This window comes from Leucopleurus acutus (genome assembly GCF_964270905.1).
Source record: "Leucopleurus acutus genome assembly, chromosome: 4".
NCBI lineage: Eukaryota > Metazoa > Chordata > Mammalia > Artiodactyla > Delphinidae > Leucopleurus > Leucopleurus acutus.
The window spans coordinates 127,038,060-127,059,652 of record NC_139146.1 but is presented as its reverse complement, the minus strand read 5'-3'; the positions used below and the strand labels follow the sequence as shown (position 1 = coordinate 127,059,652).

At 41.0% G+C, this 21,593-nt stretch overlaps 1 protein-coding gene across 1 annotated transcript in view; it reads left to right on the top strand.

The window, feature by feature from the left end:
- FHIP1A (FHF complex subunit HOOK interacting protein 1A) overlaps positions 1-21,593 on the top strand; it is a 270,219-nt gene that overhangs the window by 173,848 nt on the left and 74,778 nt on the right. Inside the window, exons 4-6 of the mRNA XM_082838676.1 lie at positions 3,525-4,151; positions 15,446-15,604; positions 17,752-17,838. Coding sequence (XP_082694802.1) covers positions 3,525-4,151; positions 15,446-15,604; positions 17,752-17,838 — 873 coding nt within the window. The remainder of the gene's footprint in view (positions 1-3,524; positions 4,152-15,445; positions 15,605-17,751; positions 17,839-21,593) is intronic.

Here is a 21,593-nt window from a genome sequence, read left to right as displayed (position 1 = left end):
GGCGGAGTAGAAGAGCTTCTATAAAGGGGGGTAGAGAGAGATGCTTCATTTTAAAAGCTGCTGAATAGTTTACATTCTGTATAAAAATCTCAGAATGAAATCTTTTTTAAGTTTTTCATAGCCACCGCCCTCCCCACCCCCACCAAAAGTAGGTCTTTTTGCAGAGGACTGCATTTGAATAAATAAGTGAAGATTAATTCATGAGAAAAATGTAGCTTGCGATCATGTAAATAGTTTTGGTCTACATTACATATATATATTTAGATATTTTATAAATATTTACAGGCATGCATATAGTATAAATACCTATGCATATGTAAAAATTTATATTGCTTAGGAATTTCTGAGGATTATTGTTTTTAACTCCGTGTTTTGATCCTTTTCTTAGACATTAGTACAAAATTACTTTGTTTTTATTTATTAGATCAATTTACAGGAAAGAAGGACTAATTAACCTTAAAATCTCATTTGTATCTTTTCAGACTCACTTCTAATCATACATCTATTTATCAATATATTTAGTTTTTAACTTAAATTATTTCTTGTATATATTGGCGTGTAATGATACGATTCACTTAGTGTTTATTTTTAATAGCTTTAGTGTATAGTGATGTAACATCGTGATTATAATTCTCTTATTCTTGACCATTTGGGTCAATAATATTTTTATTTTTCATTACTGAAAATGTCATTGGCATGAACATTTTAAAACAAATTATTTTGTGTTGTTTCCTTTGGCATTTTCCCCAAAGTGAGATTAACAAGTCAAAGGGCAGGAACGACTTTATAGCTTCTGTTACATGTTGCCAGATTGTTTTCCAGAAAGATTGAGCTAATTTGCTGTGCCACTATCAATGTATAATGCACAGTCCCAATTTTAGATAGTTTAGACAGTCTGAGCACACATGACAAGTATAATTACATTTCTACCCCGAGGCCTAGCTGTATAGATAGCTCTCATAAGTAAACTCAATATGTGGACTTTGAAATTATAGAACTGGTAAAATGTAGAGCTAATCTGTTCTTCAGAATGTGGAGCCTTGAAGTTGGGGCTTCGGGGCTGGAGAGCATGCTGTGTTGAGGTGGAGTCCCCTTTTGGACAAATGTGGTACTGCAGCCCCACGCTGTGAGATGTCAAGGCCAGAGCCAAGGGAAAGGAGCACAGTAGGTCCCAGCATTTCTACCATAGAGGTACTCAGGCCTGCGAGGAGTCGTGGAGGGCTTCTTGGAGGTTGGGGGATGGTGGGGGCACTCTGCAGTCCGCGCGCAGCCAAGGAGAGGGGATGGCCAGTGGGGAGACCCAGACCACCAGTCACTGAGCCGTGTACCTCCTGGGTAGTGGCTAACCGAGGGCTTCCTCGTTGACATTGTCAACTCAGGGGTGTTGGGGTGATGTTTTTCCTGACAGTATTTTTAATTTTATAATGGAAGTTGATGGAGATTACAGATTCTGTGGAAATCTACTTATTCATAAGGATATACTAGCCTAGTCTATAAAGGTTCCTTTTTTCTCCTTCTGCCAGGGGAAAAACTTAGACTTTTCCCTGAGAAATAAATTTCCCTCATTGCTCATGAATGCTGACAGAGCCTTGTACCTTTGCCAGCTTCCACAGTGACTTGCAAAAATTCTATAACCTAAATACCAGAACACGTAACAGCATGTCCTAGAACTGGGCTGGGAGGGTATGGCAGAAATTAAACATATTCCACAGAACATGCAGTTCAGAAAGGCAAAAAGGAACAAGTTAAAAATGTTGATAAAATGTTTGATTTTTAAAAAATTAGCCTGTATATACACTTTAAAGGAAGTAAATTGAATGGATATTATCGTAGAAATTCCAAGTCATAAAGTTAAATGGAGGTTGAGATATAAAATTGTTTTAATTTTCAGGTCCCAAAGTAGAAATTAAGTATTGATGGGCAGAGAGAGTTAGGAAGTGTTCAAATGCCAGCGGTGGTAAGGGAGAGAAACACCTGGGCTGTCACATGAGATTTATTTACTTTTTACAGTTAATAGATTTTTTCTTTTTTGGTGGTACAATATATATATATATATATATATATATATATGTATATATATAAAACAAAGTTTGCCATCTTCATCATTTTTAGGTGTATAATTCAGTGGCATTAACTACATTCACAATGTCGTGCAACCATCACCACTATTTCCAAAACTTTTTCATTACCTCAAATAGAAACCCTGTGCTTTAGGCCTTTATTTTGTAATTGGTTATCTCAAAATTTTTTTCTGGCTTAAAAAAATGCACAATTCAAACTCTTTGTGCTTAAAATTTCAACATATGCTGTATGTTCGGGGATTCTGCTAGGTACGTGTCACTTGTTCATCAGTTCATCTGTTTCCTTTCATCCTTCCTAATGATGCATGCTTGGTTGAAGAGGGTGCCAATCCAGGTAGAGGAGAGAGGGCTATTATTCTGTCAAGGGCATTGAGGAGCTGTGTCCCGCTGCTGAAATCTCCAAATCAACTCTATTTGTAGGAGAACACGGGTAGTCTTACTTATTTAGTGTATTTTAAAATTTAAAAGCACTATTATTATTATTTTTAAAATTAATTTATTTAATCTATTTATTTTTGGCTGCATTGGGTCTTTGTTGCTGCGCGTGGGCTTCTCTAGTTGTGGCGAGTGGGGGCTACTGTTCATTGTGTTGCGTGGGCTTCTCATTGCGGTGGCTTCTCTTGTTGCGGAGCATGGGCTCTAGGTGCGTGGGCTTCAGTAGTTGTGGCACACGGGCTCAGTAGTTGTGGCATGCGGGCTGTAGAGCACAGGCTGAGTAGTTGTGGCGCACGGGCTTTGTTGCTCTACGGCATGTGAGATCTTCCCGGACCAGGCCTCGAACCCGTGTCCCCTGCATTGGCAGGTGGATTCTTAACCACTGCACCACCAGGGAAGTCCCTAAAAGCACTATTATATTCTTTTTTTTTTTAACATCTTTATTGTAGTATAATTGCTTTACAATGGTGTCTTAGTTTCTGCTTTATAACAAAGTGAATTATATTCTTGACAGTTTAGAAAAAAATTTAAGAACTTGTCATTACTTTGAACACAAAAGCGATTACTGTTTTTCCATGTTTCTTTTCAGTCTTTTTTCACTTGCGTGTTTTTGACATAGTTGATAATGATGGATCTAACTATATACAAGTGACTTATTTTTTCATCTGGCATATCACTTACAGGTTTTTTATTTTTCATTTTGCTTAATAGTCTTCATAATAATAGGCCCAGGAATGCATGTAGCTTAATTTACATGACCAAATTTCTTTGACATTTAGGTTGCCAACATTTGTCACTATGACAAATGAACAACTTCAGACATCTTCTTTCTGTAGTTTAACCCCTTCATTTTGTTCTCATGAGAGGGAGACACAGAATGCTCACATGCGTCTTGTTGGGGGTCATGGCTCTTACATTTTCCATGAAGATTTGGTACGATTAGCAGTGGTGTGTTTTTGTAGTTATGATAAACATCAGATGGATGACACATGTTTGGTTTGGTTTCAGGTTGTGAAAATCTTAGAGAAGCATGACCCCTTGAAGAACACCCAGGCAAAATATGGGTTCATCCCTCCAGATGAGGCCAGTGCTGTACAGAACTATGTAGAACACATGCTCTTTTTGCTGATTGAAGAGCAAGCCAGGGATGCTGCCATGGGGCCAATCCTGGAATTTGTGGTCTCTGAGAACATCATGGAAAAACTCTTCCTTTGGAGTCTGAGACGGGAATTTACTGATGAGACTAAAATGGAGCAGCTAAAGATGTATGAGATGTTGATCACCCAGTCCCACCAGCCTCTGCTGCATCACAAGCCCATCCTGAAGCCCCTGATGATGTTGCTGAGCTCTTGTTCAGGAACAACCACCCCCACTGTGGAGGGGAAGCTGGTTGTCCTGCTCAATCAGCTCTGTTCCATTCTTGCCAAAGATCCATCCATCCTGGAACTCTTCTTCCACACTAGCGAGGACCAAGGGGCTGCCAACTTCCTCATCTTCTCTCTTCTGATTCCCTTCATTCACCGGGAGGGGACTGTAGGCCAGCAGGCCCGGGATGCTTTGCTCTTCATCATGTCTCTCTCTGCTGAGAACAGCATGGTGGCCCATCACATCGTGGAGAACACCTACTTTTGTCCAGTAAGTCCTTCTTGTTGGCCCATTTTCCACCCGCTTCTCTTCTCCTCTCCTGGGCTAATGACAAATACTTTTTTATTCCTTTCTTTTCAGCAGACTGTCCTTGGCACCTTCTATGGAAAGATATTTAGAGGAAATCTTTTGGAGGGAGCAGAGGAATTTAAGTTGAGATGCCATTCGGCTGAGCAGTGTCAGCTGGAAATAAGCCAACAGAGGAAACTATACGTGTTACTGTTTCTTGGTTCATTTCTGTTGGGTTACGAGCTGTTTTAGTTTTTTCTAAGAGCATATCCTGAGCAGTTGGTAAAACCTGCTCTTCTTATAGTCTTAGCTTTTCAGGTTGATTCTGTGCCAATGAGTCATGGCATATGGTCAGACCCCTCACAGCTGGCTTCACAAATTAATTTGTTTCCCAGCAAGATAATGACCAAAATTGTAGATCCAAAGCACTGATTTTATTTTTTAAAAAAGGAATACATATTTACACTTTGAAGGAGCAAGAAGTGCTCTGTATAGTTTCTTTCTCTTTTCCTTTTAATGTTTATTTATTTAGGCTGTACCAGGTCTTCATTGCGGCACGCGGGATCTTTAGTTGTGGCATGCGGACTTCTTAGTTGCTGCATGCATGTGGGATCTAGTTCCCTGGCCAGGGATGGAGCCCGGGCCCCCTGCAATGGGAGCGAGGAGTCTTACCACTGGACCACCAGGGAAGTCCCTGCATAGTTTCTTAATAGTTGGCTGGTGAGAAATAAAGGGTAAAGTCTTCCGGAGATGCCCGAGTAGCCAGGCCCAGTCATAGTCCTAGAAAATACTGGGAGCTGTCTGAGATTCTTAAGAAGCCTTAGGACTCTGATTATTTTTTGGTGTTATTTAAATGACAGATTTATAGATTTATATCTTCTCTTGGTTTGTCAAATGTTGGGCCACAGCTATTTTTATTTTCCTAAATCAGTGAACATTTCCGGTTTATTTCCATTATCTGTTCTTTGTACCAGTCATCTCATTATGTTACTTTACATCTCATTATGTTACTGTATTGCCTTAAATATTCCTGATTCTGCTGGAATCGTGTGTTAAGACCATTAGTGAGTTTTATTAGAACAGGCCAGGCAAGTTGCCATAAGTAGATCAGATTCATTGTTAATTAACACTCCGTGGGTAGTTCTGGACCCGGGTGAGGGCATTTAGAAGTGTACGTGGGGTGTGTTTGGTTGTCAAGGGACACGGGGTCGCCTGGGAGGGAGGTCACCTGGCATTTAGTGTGCAGGGGCCAGGGATGCTTAATGTCCAGTAGCTTGTGGAACGGTCACGCACAGGAAAGAGCTGACCTGCCCCAGATGCTAATAGCAATCCTAGTGAGTAACATACTGTATTTTGCTTTGAGGTTCAAAAGCAGTAATCTTCTTTATACTGCTGAGTCCTATTTTCACTAATAGACCAGAGTCCCCTAGTGTGTGGTGAATATTTATTTCAGGGGAAACAAATGAGTAAAAATTTTGAAAAATAGAATTTCAATTAAGTTCAGGGTGCCATGTATCTCTTCTCTTCTGGCTTCTGACCAATGGAATAAGAAATTGCACAAAGATTGAGAATCAGATGGGAAGTGAAGAACTGATTCCATTCATCTGTGCCAACATATTAAATCTCCCTTCCTTATCTCCTTCAACAGAATTATAAACTAGATTATAAACTCTTTTTTTTTTTTTTTTTTTTTTTGCGGTACGCGGGCCTCTCACTGTTGTGGCCTCTCCCGTTGCGGAGCACAGGCTCCGGACGCACAGGCCCAGTGGCCATGGCTCACGGGCCTAGCCGCTCTTCGGCATGTGGGATCTTCCTGGACTGGGGCACGAACCCGTGTCCCCTGCATCGGCAGGTGGACTCTCAACCACTGCGCCTCCAGGGAAGCCCTATAAACTCTTTTTAAAGAATATATCTTAAGGCAAAAATGTAACGTCTCACCCTGAATCTAAGCCTCTTTGGAATACATTGCTGTATTAGTTTTCTACTGCGCCTGTAACAAATTACCAAAAACTCTAGCGGCTTTAAACAACACAAATTATTATCTTACAGTAGTAGTGTCTTGCCGTAGGTTAGAAGTCCAGAAGGTCTCACTGGGCTAAAATCAGGATGTCGGCAGGGCTGTGCTCCTTTCTGGAGGCTCTTGTGGTGAGTCCGTTTCCTTGCCTTCTCCAGCTTCTAGAGGCTGCCCACACCCCTTAGCTCATGGCCCCCTCCCCCATGTTCACAGTCAGCAGTACTGCGTCTCTCTGACCCTCCTTCTGTAGTCACGTCTCCCTCTGACTCTGCTCTTCTGCCTGCCTCTCCCACTTCCACAAGGACATTGTGTTTACCTGGATCATCCAGGATTCAAAGATTTTTAAGATCATCTCTATTTAAAGGTCAGCTGATTAGCACCCTTAATTCCATCTGCCACATTAATTTTCCTTTGCCATGGAGCCTCATTTGTTCACAGGCTCAGGAACCAGCATATAGACAGGTCTGGGGGGACCATTATTCTGCCTACCACAGTTGCCATATTCAGTTTGGAGGGCTCTTGAAGAGATTTGATCAAGAACACAGCATGATCAACATTCTTGTAGGAGTTTAATCTGACTGTGTAAGTTTGGGAGTTGTGGAGGAAGCAGGGACACACATTAGGGTCGAGAAACAAGAGTGGCAGGAATGAGAATGTAAGAGAGGAGCTGGATCTGAGCAGTGATGTGGAGGCAGCAGCTCATGAAACAATGAGGCTTTTTTGTGCAGGGGCTCTGCAAAGGTTTGAGTTTGGGCTTACTTGAATTGTTTTGGGTAGTTCTGCTATTAAAGAAGGAGTGCAGGTATTAAAACAAATCATCAAAACATTTGCGTGGTTCACCTGTTCAGTATCTACATGTCAATTTTAAAAAGGTGCCATTGGACTTCCCTGGTAGCGCAGTGGTTAAGAATCCCCCTGCCGATGCAGGGGACACGGGTTGAGCCCTGATCTGGGAAGATCCCACATGCCGTGGAGCAGCTAAGCCTTGTGCCACAACTACTGAGCCTGCGTTCTAGAGCCCGCGAGCCACAACTACTGAGCCTGAGTGCCACAACAACTGAAGCCCGTGCACCTAGAGCCTGTGCTCCTCAACAAGAGAAGCCACTGCAATGAGAAGCCCGTGCACCACAACAAAGAATAGCCCCCGCTCGCCACAACTAGAGAAAGCCCGAGCGCAGCAACAAAGACCCAACGCAGCCAAAAATTAAAAAAATAAATAAATAAATTTATTAAAAAAATATAAAAAGGTACCATTCACAAAAGCATCATGATTTATCTTGAACAAATCTAACAAATATGTAAAAGGCCTTCACAAGAAAAATTATACAACTTTATCGAAGGGCATAAAATAAGATAGAAGTAAATGGAAAGCCCTGCAGTTTGTAGATATTGTGTAGAGGACACTTTTCTGCAAGTCAGTCCATAAAGTTAATGCAATTTATGTTTTACAACTTTTTATTATGGAAAAAAGCAAAATACAGAAAACTTGGAAGAATACTAAAATGAACACCATGTACACACCGTTTAAATTCAAAATTGTTAATATTTGTCATACTTCTGTATATTTATTACCTATGCCCTTTATTTGTTTTGCTGTGCCATTTGAAATTAAATTATAGGTATCAAGTATTTTAACATGTATCTCCTACAAATAAGGACATGCTCCTGCATAATCACAATACCATTATTACACTAAGAAAACTATACAATAATTCCATAATATGATCTAATATCCAGTTTCCCAATTAGGCCCCAAGTGACTCTTTTTTTCATTGTGGCTGCATGGCACGGCATGTGGGATCTTAGTTCCCTGACCAGGGATGGAACCCCTGCTCCCTGCATTGGAAGTGTGGATTCTTAACCACACCCGGGTTCGACCCCTGGTCTGGGAACCAGATTCCGCATGCTGCAATTAAAGATCCTACACGCGGCAACAGAGATCCCGTGTGCCTCAACTAAGACCCGGAGCAGCCAAATAAATAAATAAATAAATTTTAAAAAAGCAAAAACACAGATTGGGAGGAGATATTTGCAACACACATAACTACAAGTGGTTGGTACGCAAAATATACAAAAATATTTGTAATACTACAAATTAATAAGAAAATGAGGAAACATGGGTGAAGGATACGAGCAGACATTTCCCAAAAGACCCCAAACCTGATAAATATATGAAGATATGCTCATCTTCTCTAGCGTCAGGGAAATACAAATGAACCCACAATGAAACACCAGGTCATGGCATCAGAGTCGCTAACCATTAGACATCTGATAACACCAAGTGCTGTCAAGGGGGTGGAAAAACAGGAACTCTTGGGAATATAAATTGGTACAATAACGCAGGAAAGCCATATGGCAATATTTAATGAAATTGAATATTTGCATACCATGTGATCCTGCATCTTCACTTCTAGATATCTGCCCTAGGGAAATCTGGCACATGTTTACAAGGGTACATGCACAAAGATATTGTATAGCACTGGGGTGCGCGTATTTTTTCGAAATAGTTTTGTTTTCTTTGTATAAAAATGGAATGAAATTTTGCCATTTTTTCGAAATAGTTTTGTTTTCTTTGTATAAAAATGGAATGAAATTTTGCCATTTGAACCTGCATGGATGGACCTGGAGGGTATTATGCTTAGGAAATAAATAAGAGAAAGACAAATATGTCTTCACTTATATGTGGAATCTAAAAAATAAAACAAATGAAGAAATATGACAAAACAGGAAAAGACTCACAGGTACAGAGAACAAACTCGTGGTTATCAGTGGGGAGAGGGCTTGGGGTCAGGGCAAAATAGGTGAAGGGTACAAACTACTAGGTATAACGTAAATAAGTTACAAGGATGTAATGTACAGCACAGGGAATATAGTCAATATTTTATAATAATTTTGAATGGAGTGTAATCTATAAAAATATCAAATTACTATGTTATGTTGAAACTAATAATATTGTAAGTCAGCTGTACTTCAATAAAAAAAGAATGAATCACATTTATTAGCATGTAACTGCATCTACATGTGTGAACACCAATAAACCTCAAAACAAGAAGCATAAAATCTAGCAACATAAAAAAGTAAGTAGCAAAAGGTTACATATAGTATGTTAATATTTACATAAAATTTACATGAAGTTTTAAGACGAAATCTTAGTGTATACTGGTTTTTGGATACCTATGAATACAGTAGAAGTACAAAAACAAGCACAGGAGTAATAGGTACTAAGTTCAGGACTGTGGTTACTTTTGGGGGCAAAGGAAGGAGGAGGGATGGTAATGGGATTGGAGTAGGGTTTAGCTCTATTTGTAATGTTTTATTTTTAAAATAATAAAGAGCACTCTGAAGAAATTATGGCAAAATATTAAAATCTTAAATCTTGTGGATGGTTTTCTATTCTATTATGTTTTACATTTTGGTAATATTTCATATTTTACACATTTAAACATATTAGGACTAGAATGGAGCATGCTTTTAACGTTTAGATTTCCACTTACTAAGTTATAGGCAGATTTCACTGAGTAGTTGTTGCTTTCATAAAAAAAGTGTTTTAAAACACTGTACAGTTCATTAAAATTAGAGGAAAAACATCTCCAGCTGACCTTATTTGCCAGAATGGAACACAGAGCTTCCTTGTGCTAAGTTGCCCCTCAGGATAGATCCCATAATGTCGTTTGTACCCAGATTTCTATAATTACAACTGACAACATAATTAAAAAAAAAAGACCTCTTTATGTTGAAGATAAAAGCATACACTATTAACCATCCAGCTAAGGACCACAATTGACAAAAAGCTTTCTCTAATTAGTATGATTGTCAAAGTGTGTTAGCATCAGGCTTTGGGAAAAGTAATGACTCTTTCAGAAAACTGGACCACTTTTGGAAACTTTTGTTCTGTGGTTGATAGGAAGAGCTTGCTGGTTCTGCTGCCTCTTGTCTCAAGCTGTATTTTCCCAAGAAAAGAAAGAGAATGAGGATACTCTAGGGAACTATTTAGTGCCAATGAATGGTTGAGGAGTATATGACCGTAGCTTCTTTTGATTTTTTTAAACGGAGTATTGATGATTAAGCCCTGTCACTTGTTACATATTGGCAAAAGTCGAAAACAGCCTACACATACATTAGGAAATGCAAATTGAAATAAGCCACCTTTCGGTACACAGCCGCAGGTAGAAAGTTATTTATCCCATATCTAAAATTTATGAGGCTCTTTATTTCGGCAAGTTGTCACATATGGTCCCCACCAGGTGTTTTGCTGCTAGCTTCAGACTAAAGCCATCTGCTTACGATCTTTTTGTTTTTGCTGAAATTAACTGGGTACTATTAGACGTTTAAAGTTAAAGGGGGACGGACCTTTCCAGATGGCTCACTGCTCTGTGCACATCATCTCTCTTCCCTCCATCGGAAGCATTGCTGTGTGTAAACCATCGTGCCTTCATCTTTATGTGCACGATTTCCTTCAGTCCTTGCAGCAGCTCAGTGAAGAAACTGAACTTTCAGGGACTTTCTGCCTGTGAATGGCAGAGACAGGTTCAAAACCACGTTAGTCTGATACTGAAATCCATGGTCTCAACAATTACCATGCTATACTGCCGTCAGGGAAGTGGTTTGCTTTTTTAAATTGTCATCCTTGTGGTTTTATATGATGATTTGTTTTTTTAAGACTCTTGAGAAAAGATAAATTAAAAATACTGGGTTATGGGACTTCCCTGGCGGTCCAGTGGTTAAGATTCCACACTCCCAACGCAGGGGGGCATGGGTTCGATCCCTGGTTGGGGAACTAAGACCCACATGCCTCACGGCGCGGCTAAAAAAAAAAAAAAAAGTTAATACTTAATCTGTTGGGAATAAATACAATGTTTTACAGTTACTTTTTTTGTGGTCAGGATCAGTAAAAGGCTAAAAGAGTGGACGAGCATTTTAAAAAAATTCGCTGTTGAATGTCTATATATTCTTACATTTTTAAGGTAAAAATTAAACTTGAAAGGAAATAGATTGTGCCATCAAACTCTCGGAAGAATTACCTGCAGACCTGTTGCTGCCCCTCCCTTCCCCTCTTCCTGTTCCCACAGCACCACCTGCATCTCTTCCTGGAGTAATTGCCTTTCTTGCATTTGTTGGTTGATTGGTGGTCTTCTCCATCTCACCCAGTCTGACTCGCTCAATGCTCTTTCCCCAGCACCGGCCTGACACGGTGCCTGGCCTGTCGTTGGTCTTCTAGAATTATATGTGGATTGGATGAAGGAATCTGAACTCTGAGCAAAGTCTTGGAAAGGATAAATATTTAGCAGTAAAGATTTGGAATCTTGCTCTTAAGCCCGTGTAGTCCTCTTTATCGTGCAGACTGTTTTCTTCTGTGTTTCTTCGTTACGCTGGAGACCATTGCAGAAACATTCTCTGGCTCTGCTTCCAGGGGCGAGCACATGGCAGGAGTGCGTGTCCAGCGGGCACACCGCACTGTCCTCCGGCACAGGTGGGCCGTGTTCGCATCTCAGCCATGCCCTTTTCAGAACACTCTTTTAAAAACAAGTGAATATTAGGTATGTGTTCTTTTTAATTACCGCCACTGATGTATGTAATTTGAAAATTAATGTTGCTGTAATTATACCGATAGACTGAATAGTTATTCCCAGCTTCTTAGTCAGACAAATTAAGCTGTCTTTATGAATTCTTTTTCAAAGCCTCAAAGTGGTTAAGGAATTGGGAGGTTGCAGAATTAAAGCCTTTGTTCTCTGGTTAATTTAGTATGAGTTAGCAAATGTAATCGATTTTTAAAATGTGGCATCAAGATTAGATTTCCCTTCAAGGAGAACTTTTGGTCTCTGTTCTCTCTTGCCAGCGGTTTCTAATTTATAACAAACAGCTCACTTGGGGTCACATTCAAAACTGGAAATTAAGTGATTTGTTTGGGTTTGCTGACAAGGAGCTAAATGCTTTTAAATCTGGGACATTCTCCTCTGGGACCACAGATGCCCTGATTTTGAAAGAGATACGTGCATTATCTTGTCTACTATCGTATGTCCCCGTACTTAACATAGTACCTGGCCTGACGGTGCTCACTGATTTTTTTTTTTTTTAGATGAGTGAGTGAATGAATGAACGAGTAAATCTAGGTCACTAGGAAATAGAACAGAGAAATGTATGTAACCTTTCTGTTTCTCCACTGTTGAGACTGTTCGTGTCTTTCTCTTGCTGCCCTCACACTCCACTGTGGGCTCATAGCCCCTATCCCCACCCCTCCCCCATCCCGCCCCTCCCCCATTTGCCCCCTGGCGGCGTCTGGTTTCTCTGCACTGAGACCTCCAGGTGACCAATCCTCAGGCCCATCCTCTGTTGTTGACGGATGTGTTACTCAGGGGAAGTACTGCTAGCGTCTGACTGGGCAAGTCACCCACATCTGCCGTGTGGGTGAGAATGAACATGTCAGGCCAGGTGAGATGGAGAAGAGGGCTGATAAATTAATAAATGCACGGAGGACAGTTGCTACACAGGGAGCTCCAGAGGGTGCTCTAGGATCAAGATGGGGGAGGAGAGGCAACAGTTTGTAGGTAATTTTTCCAAGTTTGGCACGCCGGGATCCACACCTCCTTTTTTCAAAATAACTGTATTTATATTTTATTTTTGGCTGTGTTGGGTCTTCGTTGCTGGGTGCGGGCTTTCTCTAGCTGCAGAGAGCAGGGGCTACTCTTCATTGTGGTGTGCAGCCTTCTCATTGCGGTGGCTTCTCTTGTGTGGAGCTCGGGCTCTAGGCATGTGGGCCTCAGTAGCTGTGGCACTCGGGCTCAGTAGTTGTGGCTCATGGGCTCTAGAGTGCAGGCTCAGTAGTTGTGGCACACGGGTTTAGTTGCTCCGCAGCATGTGGGACCTTCCCGGACCAGGGCTCGAACCCGTGTCCCCCGCACTGGCTGGCGGATTCTTAACCACTGTGCCACCAGGGAAGTCCCTAAGGAGTATTTTTGATGTGGACCATTTTTAAAGTCTTTATTGAGTTTGTTACAATATTGCTTCTGTTTTATGTTTTGGTTTTCTTGGCCCCGAGGCGTGTGGGATCCTAGCTCCCCGCCCAGGGATCGAACCCGCACCCCCTGCACTGGAAGAAGTCTTAACCACTGGACTGCCAGGGAGGTCCTTATACCTCCTTTTGACTTTCTGTGTCTGACACCAGGCACTATGGATTATTTTGTTACAGCTCATGGTCTAAACCTCCCTTCCCTTCTCTCTCTGGTCTGTATAGCTTGGGGTCTCATCGCCATGTGGACAGCTCCAGGGCTCCATCTCTAGTCCAGATGCCTCTCGTAGGCATCAGACCCACACACTGTCTGCTGGACTCTCCACGGGGCTCTAGCTCTGTATTCTGTCCTACAGAACCCTGCAGGATCTGGCTCCAGCGTACCCGCCAGGCTCCTCCCATCTCTAACTATATGCTCCAGTAATACTGCACTTCTCTTAGTTCCAGAAGGTGCCATGTTTTCTTGCTCCTTTGAGCTTTTGTACATCCTCTGCTTGGAATATTCTTCTTTCCAACATTCTTTTTCTGGCTAACTCTTATTCATTCTTCAGCAGCTTAGACATCACTTCTTTTTTAAAAAAATTTATTTATTTAATTTATTTATTTTTGGCTGCATTGGGTCTTCGTTGCTGGGCGTGGGCTTTCTCTAGTTGCGGCGAGCGGGGACGGCTCTTCGTGGCGGTGCATGGGCTTCTCATTGCGGTGGCTTCTCTTGTTGCAGAGCATGGGCTCTAGGTGCACGGGCTTCAGTAGTTGTGGTGCGCGGGCTTAGTTGCTCTGCAGCATGTGGTATCTTCCCGGACCAGGGCTCGAACCCGTGTTCCCCACATTGGCAGGCGGATTCTTAACCACTGCGCCACCAGGGGAGCCCGACATCATTTCTTCTGAGAACATTTCCTGCTCCCAACACTCCAAGTCTGGGTTTGTATATCCCCGGTGACATATTTTCTATTATGTAGTTTGAGCATTTATTACACTGTTATAATTGCCTGTTCATCTCTTATTAGACTGTGAGATCAGTGAATACTTTGCTGTTTCTTTTCCGGGCCTAACTCAGAATGGAGTGTTTTCTTGAATGTTTCTATCCCATTTGAGTTCCTTATAACCTCAGGGTTTACCCTAGAGCAACCCCTTTTATAAATCACTTCTGTGTTTCTTTCTGGGCACTTCCTGTCCATCCTTTGCACATCTACCGGATCAGGAGCCCTAAGGTGCTGTTTGGCTAGCATCACTTCCCCGTACTGTGAAATTCATTGTTTTCCTTGGTCCTGTTCTCCACAAGGTAAAACCACTAGGCAGTCAACATGTGTGTTCCTTTTCTATATTTCTGTCTCAATTGAATGCATCTGCATTTTCTTAATGACCAAGCTGGATAAAGTGACAGTTTGGAGTTCTCACTCACCGTCACTAACTGAGCCCAAACACTGTCAGTGTCATTTAGAAACCGAGCAGGGGAAGAAAGTAAACCTTGTGCGCTTTGGATTAATACTGGATAGGTCGGTATGATAGTTAGCTCACCCTCATGTCCACCTTACATGTGATCCTCCCCTTTCTTTACTCCTCTTTTTCCCACTGCCCATGCTTCAGTGTAGACCCATTTTACCTCTGTTTGAAGTTTCGTCGTCCCATCTAACTGACCCGTGACCCCCAGTTCTTTCTTCTTGCTATCATTTGTGGAGATGAGATGAAAGCACTCTCTAAACTGGAAGCACGCACGTGTCAGTCATGAGCTTTAACATGCCAGCAGGACTCTTTCTCATAAAGCTACTCATGCTGCCCGTGTGAGATCTTCTGTCCCGGGCCGCCTCAGTCCAGGGGGTGTCCCCGTGGAACGGGGGGTGTGGGTCATCTCTGTGTGTGCACTCAGCGTCGTGTAATAGAACGCACTGTTTATGAGTTCGCTCCTCTCCTGCATACCTTGGGTGCTGGAACCATGTTTTCTTCATCTTGCATGTGTCTCCCTCGCTCTCCCCCTACCACTGCCCAGCGTAGGCCTGGCACATAGGAGATAAACAACCTGTAGCATCGTGTAGGTATTAGCCGAAGACCTCTGGTGCTTCTGTTCCCTCTGCTGGAGTTGTCCTTCCCTCCCGCCTCCAGCTGTGGAATCCTTCCTAGCTGACAGCCTCTGATGCTGGAATACCTCGCTACCTAAAGTACAGTCTGGACCAGTGGCAGTGGCATCACCTGGGAGCTGTTTGTTGCAGGTTAAGAACCTGGGGAAAGTGTTTATTACGTTTTTATTTCTGAATACAGGTGCTTGCGACCGGGCTCAGTGGTCTGTACTCTTCCCTGCCTGCCAAGCTGGAAGAGAAAGACGAGGAATGGCACTGCCTTCTGAAGGACGACTGGGTCCTGCTCCCTCCTCTGGTCCAGTTCATGAACTCCCTTGAGTTCTGCAACGCCGTCATTCAGGTGGGAGCAGGCAAGGAACCCTCTGTCGTGGTCCATTCAGGATACAAGCATTGTGAAGGATCAGTTGATAAACGTTCCTTTTCTTATTTCAATAAACGTTTATGGAATACTGATGCTTTACTTTAAGCCTACTGAATGTTCTCGAATGAGTAAAAGTGTTAGTTTAGAGGTTTCTGGGTAGTTTCAATTGAGAAAAAAAGAGTAGATTTTCTTTACCTTCGTTATAAAAAGTGTTAATTCTGTTTTGATTATCCACTTAACTATCAAAAATAAGTTCAATGCCTGACTCAGTAAATAGATATTTTTAGGCTTCTAAGTACTCCAAATTATACCACTTTCACTTCAAGGTCTTCTTGGGAGTCTACAAAGGAAAACACTTTATTTTGCTTAATGGTGCTTACTGCATAAAGAATATTGTTATTCCAATTGAATTTAGAAGAAGTTAAGCATCTTCTTAGCAACACAAATTAAATTTGATTTGAAATAGGCCTGCTTCGGGGAACAAACAACCACTGAACTCTAGTATATTGGCTTTTTGATTAGATTTTTACCTTCAGATTTCTTGTTACTGTTTTCAGTAAAAAAAAAAAACAAAACAGATTTTATAAATACACAAGGGTGTAGTAGGTTTTCATCAAAAAATGTTTTATTTCTATATAGCACAAATATTACCTTAATCTTGGATTTATTAAGAAATCAAATTTTCTTTATGGTGATTGTAAGGTGAAAAATGTTAGTTATAATCTGTTTATCTACCAAATAAAGAAATGGCTTCTGGAAGAAAATGCAAGTAAATTACTTTAGTTCCCATCTCATTTTTATTGCTAAGGCAAAGGAAATTTTATTTATGTATGAGATAAATGGATTGCATCTTAAGTTATTTTTTCCTTTAACATTACAGTCTGTCAATATTTTCTTGCAGAAGAACGTGGAAATAAAAAAGATGGAACTATTAGTTTCTCCCCAAATATACACAGAGAGAGAGATTGTTAGTAATTTAAAGATCTAGCCTCACTTCCCTAGAAATTGCTTTTTACTTTATTGTTTGATGCTATTTTTATTTTTTTAGAGAAGGAGAAAGCTAACGGGCATGGTTAAGAACAGAGAAATGATACATTTTGTATCATATTTTGAGATTGAAGCCATATACTTTTAAGATTTTTTGTTTGGGGGTATAAGTGAAGAGATTACAGTTGACCCCTGTATCTGCAGGTTCCACAGCTGTGGATTCAACCAACAGAGGATCTGAAAATATTTCGAAAAAAATCCAGAAAGTTCCAAAGGGCGCAAAACTTGAATTTGCTGTGTACCAGCAACTATTTACACAGCGTTTACATTGTATTTACAACTATGTATATTGTATTAGGTATTATACAGTAATTTAGAGATGATTTCCAGTGTATGGGAAGACGTGTGTAGATTATATGCAAATACTGTGCCACTTTATATAAGGGACTTAAACATCTGCCGACTTTGGTATCCTGGTGGGGGTGGGCATCCAGGAACCAGTTCCCTACAGACACCCAGGGATGGTTGTAATTATAAAAGATATTAGTAAGGCTTATCCATGCTAAATATATTTTGAAAATTAAATATAGGAAGTGTTGTACCTCTGATAATGTTTTCTGCTTTTTAACAGTATCTTTTTTATGAAAAAATTTTCTAAATGCTTTCTTCCCCAATATAAATGATTATCAGAAAATGCATTTTCAAAATGAGAATTTTTTTTCTGCTACCAAAATGAATGTTTTTAATTGTCTATTTTGACAGTTCTTATTATTTTTTTAATTAGTCACAGGTTGAGATAGGACATAGAGGAAGTTATGGAGCAAAAATTATACTTTCCAGTTTGTCGACTTTAATTTATGAGTCCCTATACATAATCAGTCTATTTATTATTGTTTTTTCAGATAGAAACTTAAAATAACCCGTTTTAAAATTTGAAAGTCCAGGCTGTTTATAATGGGATAAACCATCTGGAAAAATTACATGTTGGTTTGAAGTCTGGGTTTTTCCTTAACCGTGGAATAAATGGCCAAAATTTGGATTTCCTTCTTGAATTCAGGATGTACACAGAAATGGTTGATTTTAAGAAGACCTAAAGATTGTGCTCCTTATCTTTTTCATGACTGCCGTTTCTCTCTTAGGTGGCTCACCCCTTGATTCGTAATCAGCTCGTCAATTATATTTACAATGGATTCTTGGTACCAGTCTTGGCTCCAGCTCTCCATAAGGTCAGTGATTGGCTGATGTAATCTTCTACCTGTTTCTAGTACAACTGATGGAAACTGAGGAAGGTGAACACAGTGTAATTGACTTGATGGCGACTTTAGCCTTATTTTCCTTCTCATTCCATCCATATTCCTTACCAGTGTCAATTACAGGTCTTAATGCCGGCAACAGCTTAAGTCTGATGGGATACATTTGATGTCATAGAACAGGACATTGTGAATGTCCAGTAAGGGAGTCTAAACAAGCATTGGCAACTGGACTGGCTCTTGTGTCTACTTGAGTTCATAGGTAGTGGCTACTTGGAACTCTCTGTGAAGCTGTCCTCTGAGCTTAAGAGGTCTGTCATAGAGAGTGTGAGGCTTCCTGTGGACATGGAGAGGGGCACTGGTGGCACAAGTGCCCTGGAGCTGCCATCTACTTAACAGAACATAGTTTTTTATTATAACAGCTTTGTGACAGCAAAAATTAAAGCGAAGCCAAGTGAAGGTCCCATCAAAGGTTGGCTGTCTCATTAGCATCACTCTGAATTCCTTATGACGCTCTCATTTCATGGAATAAATCAACTGATATCTTTTCTTTTGTGAGCTATCAGGAGACATCGTGGACCTAGCATTCTAATTTTAAGGAGTTTTCTTTTTTCACTAAGTAAAGACACATATATAGTACTTAGTTCAGAGGATCCTTGTCAAGTTATTGGCATTGGCAGCCCTGGCAGGGAGAGAAGCAAGGAACAACGTATCACGTGCCTTCTGATGGAATGCCCACCTTTGTATATCTGGACGTTCCACTTCCATGGGCTCACGTTTTATAGAAGCTAAGAACACCTGATCATGGCAACTTGGAAGCCTGGCTGTGGTGATGATGGGAGTTCTCGTTTAGAGCAGCAGGTCTTGGTGGAAGATGTTCACCTCTTATCATTTAGTGCCTTTTGAGCACAGTAGCAATATTTTGCCAAACAAACAGGGTACTTGGTCTGACTAGGATTTTTGTGTTACTTCTGGGTTCAGGAGGTAATCTCGGTTGTGATTTCAACATATGGAGGGTTCCAGGTTATTTCACTGGTTTATGGGAACCAAGGAACCAAGTCTTTGAAATTAAATTTGTCTTGGGAAATATGGGACACATCTCTGGAAAATACAAACCTTGTATTTGTTTCTACCTTGTCCTTCTGTTAGTACCTTGCTGTTCTGGAGGAGGGGAGGGTGTCTGAAGGTCTCTAAGCCACTACATGGAGGAATTTTCCTTTATGGGGGAATAGAATGGTGCCCTGGAAATTCTTTGACAGTAATTATCCACATACTCTCTCGCGCATTCAGACTTTCTTCCTCATTTATTCCCATCCTTTTTCTCATTGACCAGCTGATATAAAATTATTTCCCAAGTCAGTATTATAATAGTGATAATTGTAATTATTATTTGTCCAGGACATTTTATGTTACTATAATTAGCATACCTTAATGTTACAAATATTAATGATAACTCTTTATCTACAATCGAGGATGAGATCCACCTCAGAGAGCTGTTAGGAGGCTCTGACTGGTCTCTGAGTACTTCTCCTTCATAGCACTCACCACTAGTGGAATTAAATCATTCAATGTGCGGGACCTTGTGTAATGTCTCCACAGTGCTCTGCCTGCTTCTTGAGGGTAAGCCGCACACCCGTTTTGCCGCCTGGGGAATCTCCAGCGCTGAGCACAGTCCCTTAGACCTGGGGGTTGAATAAACAGCACAAGGATGGAATGATGCTTGTTAAAGTGCTGGGCAGAGTGTTGGCACTCAGTACATTCCCAGACAGTGGTTCCTAGAGAAAAATAACAGCACCTACATGTGTTAACTAACATTGTTCTCAGTTATGCCCACAATTAAAATATGAGATTGAAAAATCATGAAGTTGTTAATACATGCTTATTGGGGGAAAAAACAGTCAATACTGAATATATAAAATACTAATGCTAAGCTAGATTTGAATTTCCCATCCCTAATAATATTCCTTAACTTTCACCCATTGCAGACCATTTCTCCCAGGGCTATTTAGCGACTAGGGAGAATATTTCCTTCCTAATTTATTTCGCTCCCTGCTTTTCATCTTCCATTGTTTGTGTTTTTATCACTTAGAATGAGGAGGTTTAGGACGAAGCAGGGCAGAGGAGGAAGGTGAACGGCCTCTCCGCTGACTCTCAGCTCCCTATGTGGCTGATGAAGAGAAGAGCCTCTTGTGAGCGGCACGACAGGGGCTCAGGGCGGAGGAGGGAAGTGCAGGGCTAGGTGTTTCTGAGGAGCTCCCAGGGGGAGCAGACACACTGTGTGTCCTCGCCTTTGACCCGGGAAGGGGCATCTGGAAGTCTCAGGGCTACTGGAGCGGCTCCGGTCCACATTTCTCATATTCAGTGTCCCTTGCCTTGAGGCTTATTTAATACCCTCCATAAATTTCCTTTGTGGACTATCTCAGCTCCCAATTTACGTCTAACATTTTAGTTGCCTGCAATCAATGGAGGCAGTTTGCAGGGGTGTCTCATAAATAGTATAGATAAATTCAGGTTTAAAATTTTTCCCACATCACAGTCAATACTCATAAACAATATTTCCACAGAATTTCTTAACCAGAGCTGAAGTCGTAACAAAGGGTTGAGGGCAGTAAAAGGTGGGTGTGGGGCTTTGACAAGTGAAGATCATCTCCACCTTTCTTCTCCCCTCTCTGGAGTCGCGTAACGTCACCCTGCCTCCGCACGGGTCCTGCTCGGTGCCGTCTTCATCCCGCGCTGGGGGATGGCCGTTTATTCTTCTGTGTTGGTGCAAAGGAGTATCTGGTTGGTTTGTTTTTTTTAAACGGCTGCATAGTTTAGCGTGGCTATATAGGCCCACAATCCCTTATTCACACTCAGACATTCAAAAAGCTCTGAAAGCTGAATGTTTTCAATAATTCTTATGGCAGTGCAGTCTAACCTTTGCTGAACTCCTTTGGTGGCAAACCCATACCTGCACTGTCTCTAGGCTATTTATTTTTATACCACTTGTTTTAATATTTGTATGTTTCGTGGAGGACATAGTACAGTAAGTCCCCTACATACGAACCTGCAAGTTGCGAATTTTCAAAGATGCACATGTGCGTTCGCGGGTCCAATCACATAAGTTGGTTCACGCGTCTGGCATACTTTTCAAGGTACTGTACTGTAAAATTAAAAATGTTTTATTTTTTGTGTTTGTTTTTTATGTATTATTCGTGTGAGAAGTATTATAAACCTATTGTAGTACAGTACTAATTAGCCGATTGTGTTAGTTGGGTACCTAGGCTAACTTTGTTGGACTTACGGACAAATTGGACTCATGAATGTGCTCTCGGAACAGAACTTGTTCATATGTAGGGGACTTGCTGTATTAATGTATTTGATTGTAGAGCTTTGCACCAGACCTGCTGGGTTTGTTATGTCAACTATGGCAGATGTACATATTACTTCCTGAAAAGTTTTGAATTCCAAAATGCACATGGTCTCCAGGTTTTGGACAAGGGATTGAGAACCTATTTTGGACATCTGGGGAAGGATACATTTCTGGAGATAGGTGAAAATCATACTTTGTAAAAGTCTTATTAAAGAAAATGATACCGTGTTAATATAGATCATTTAGGAATTAGATCCAGCCATACATACAGACATCCCATTGCATTGGGTTGGACAAAAAGTTCATTTCGGGTTTTCCTGTAAGATGTTATGGAAAAACCCAAATGAACTTTTTGGCCAACCCAATATAAGACTGGTTA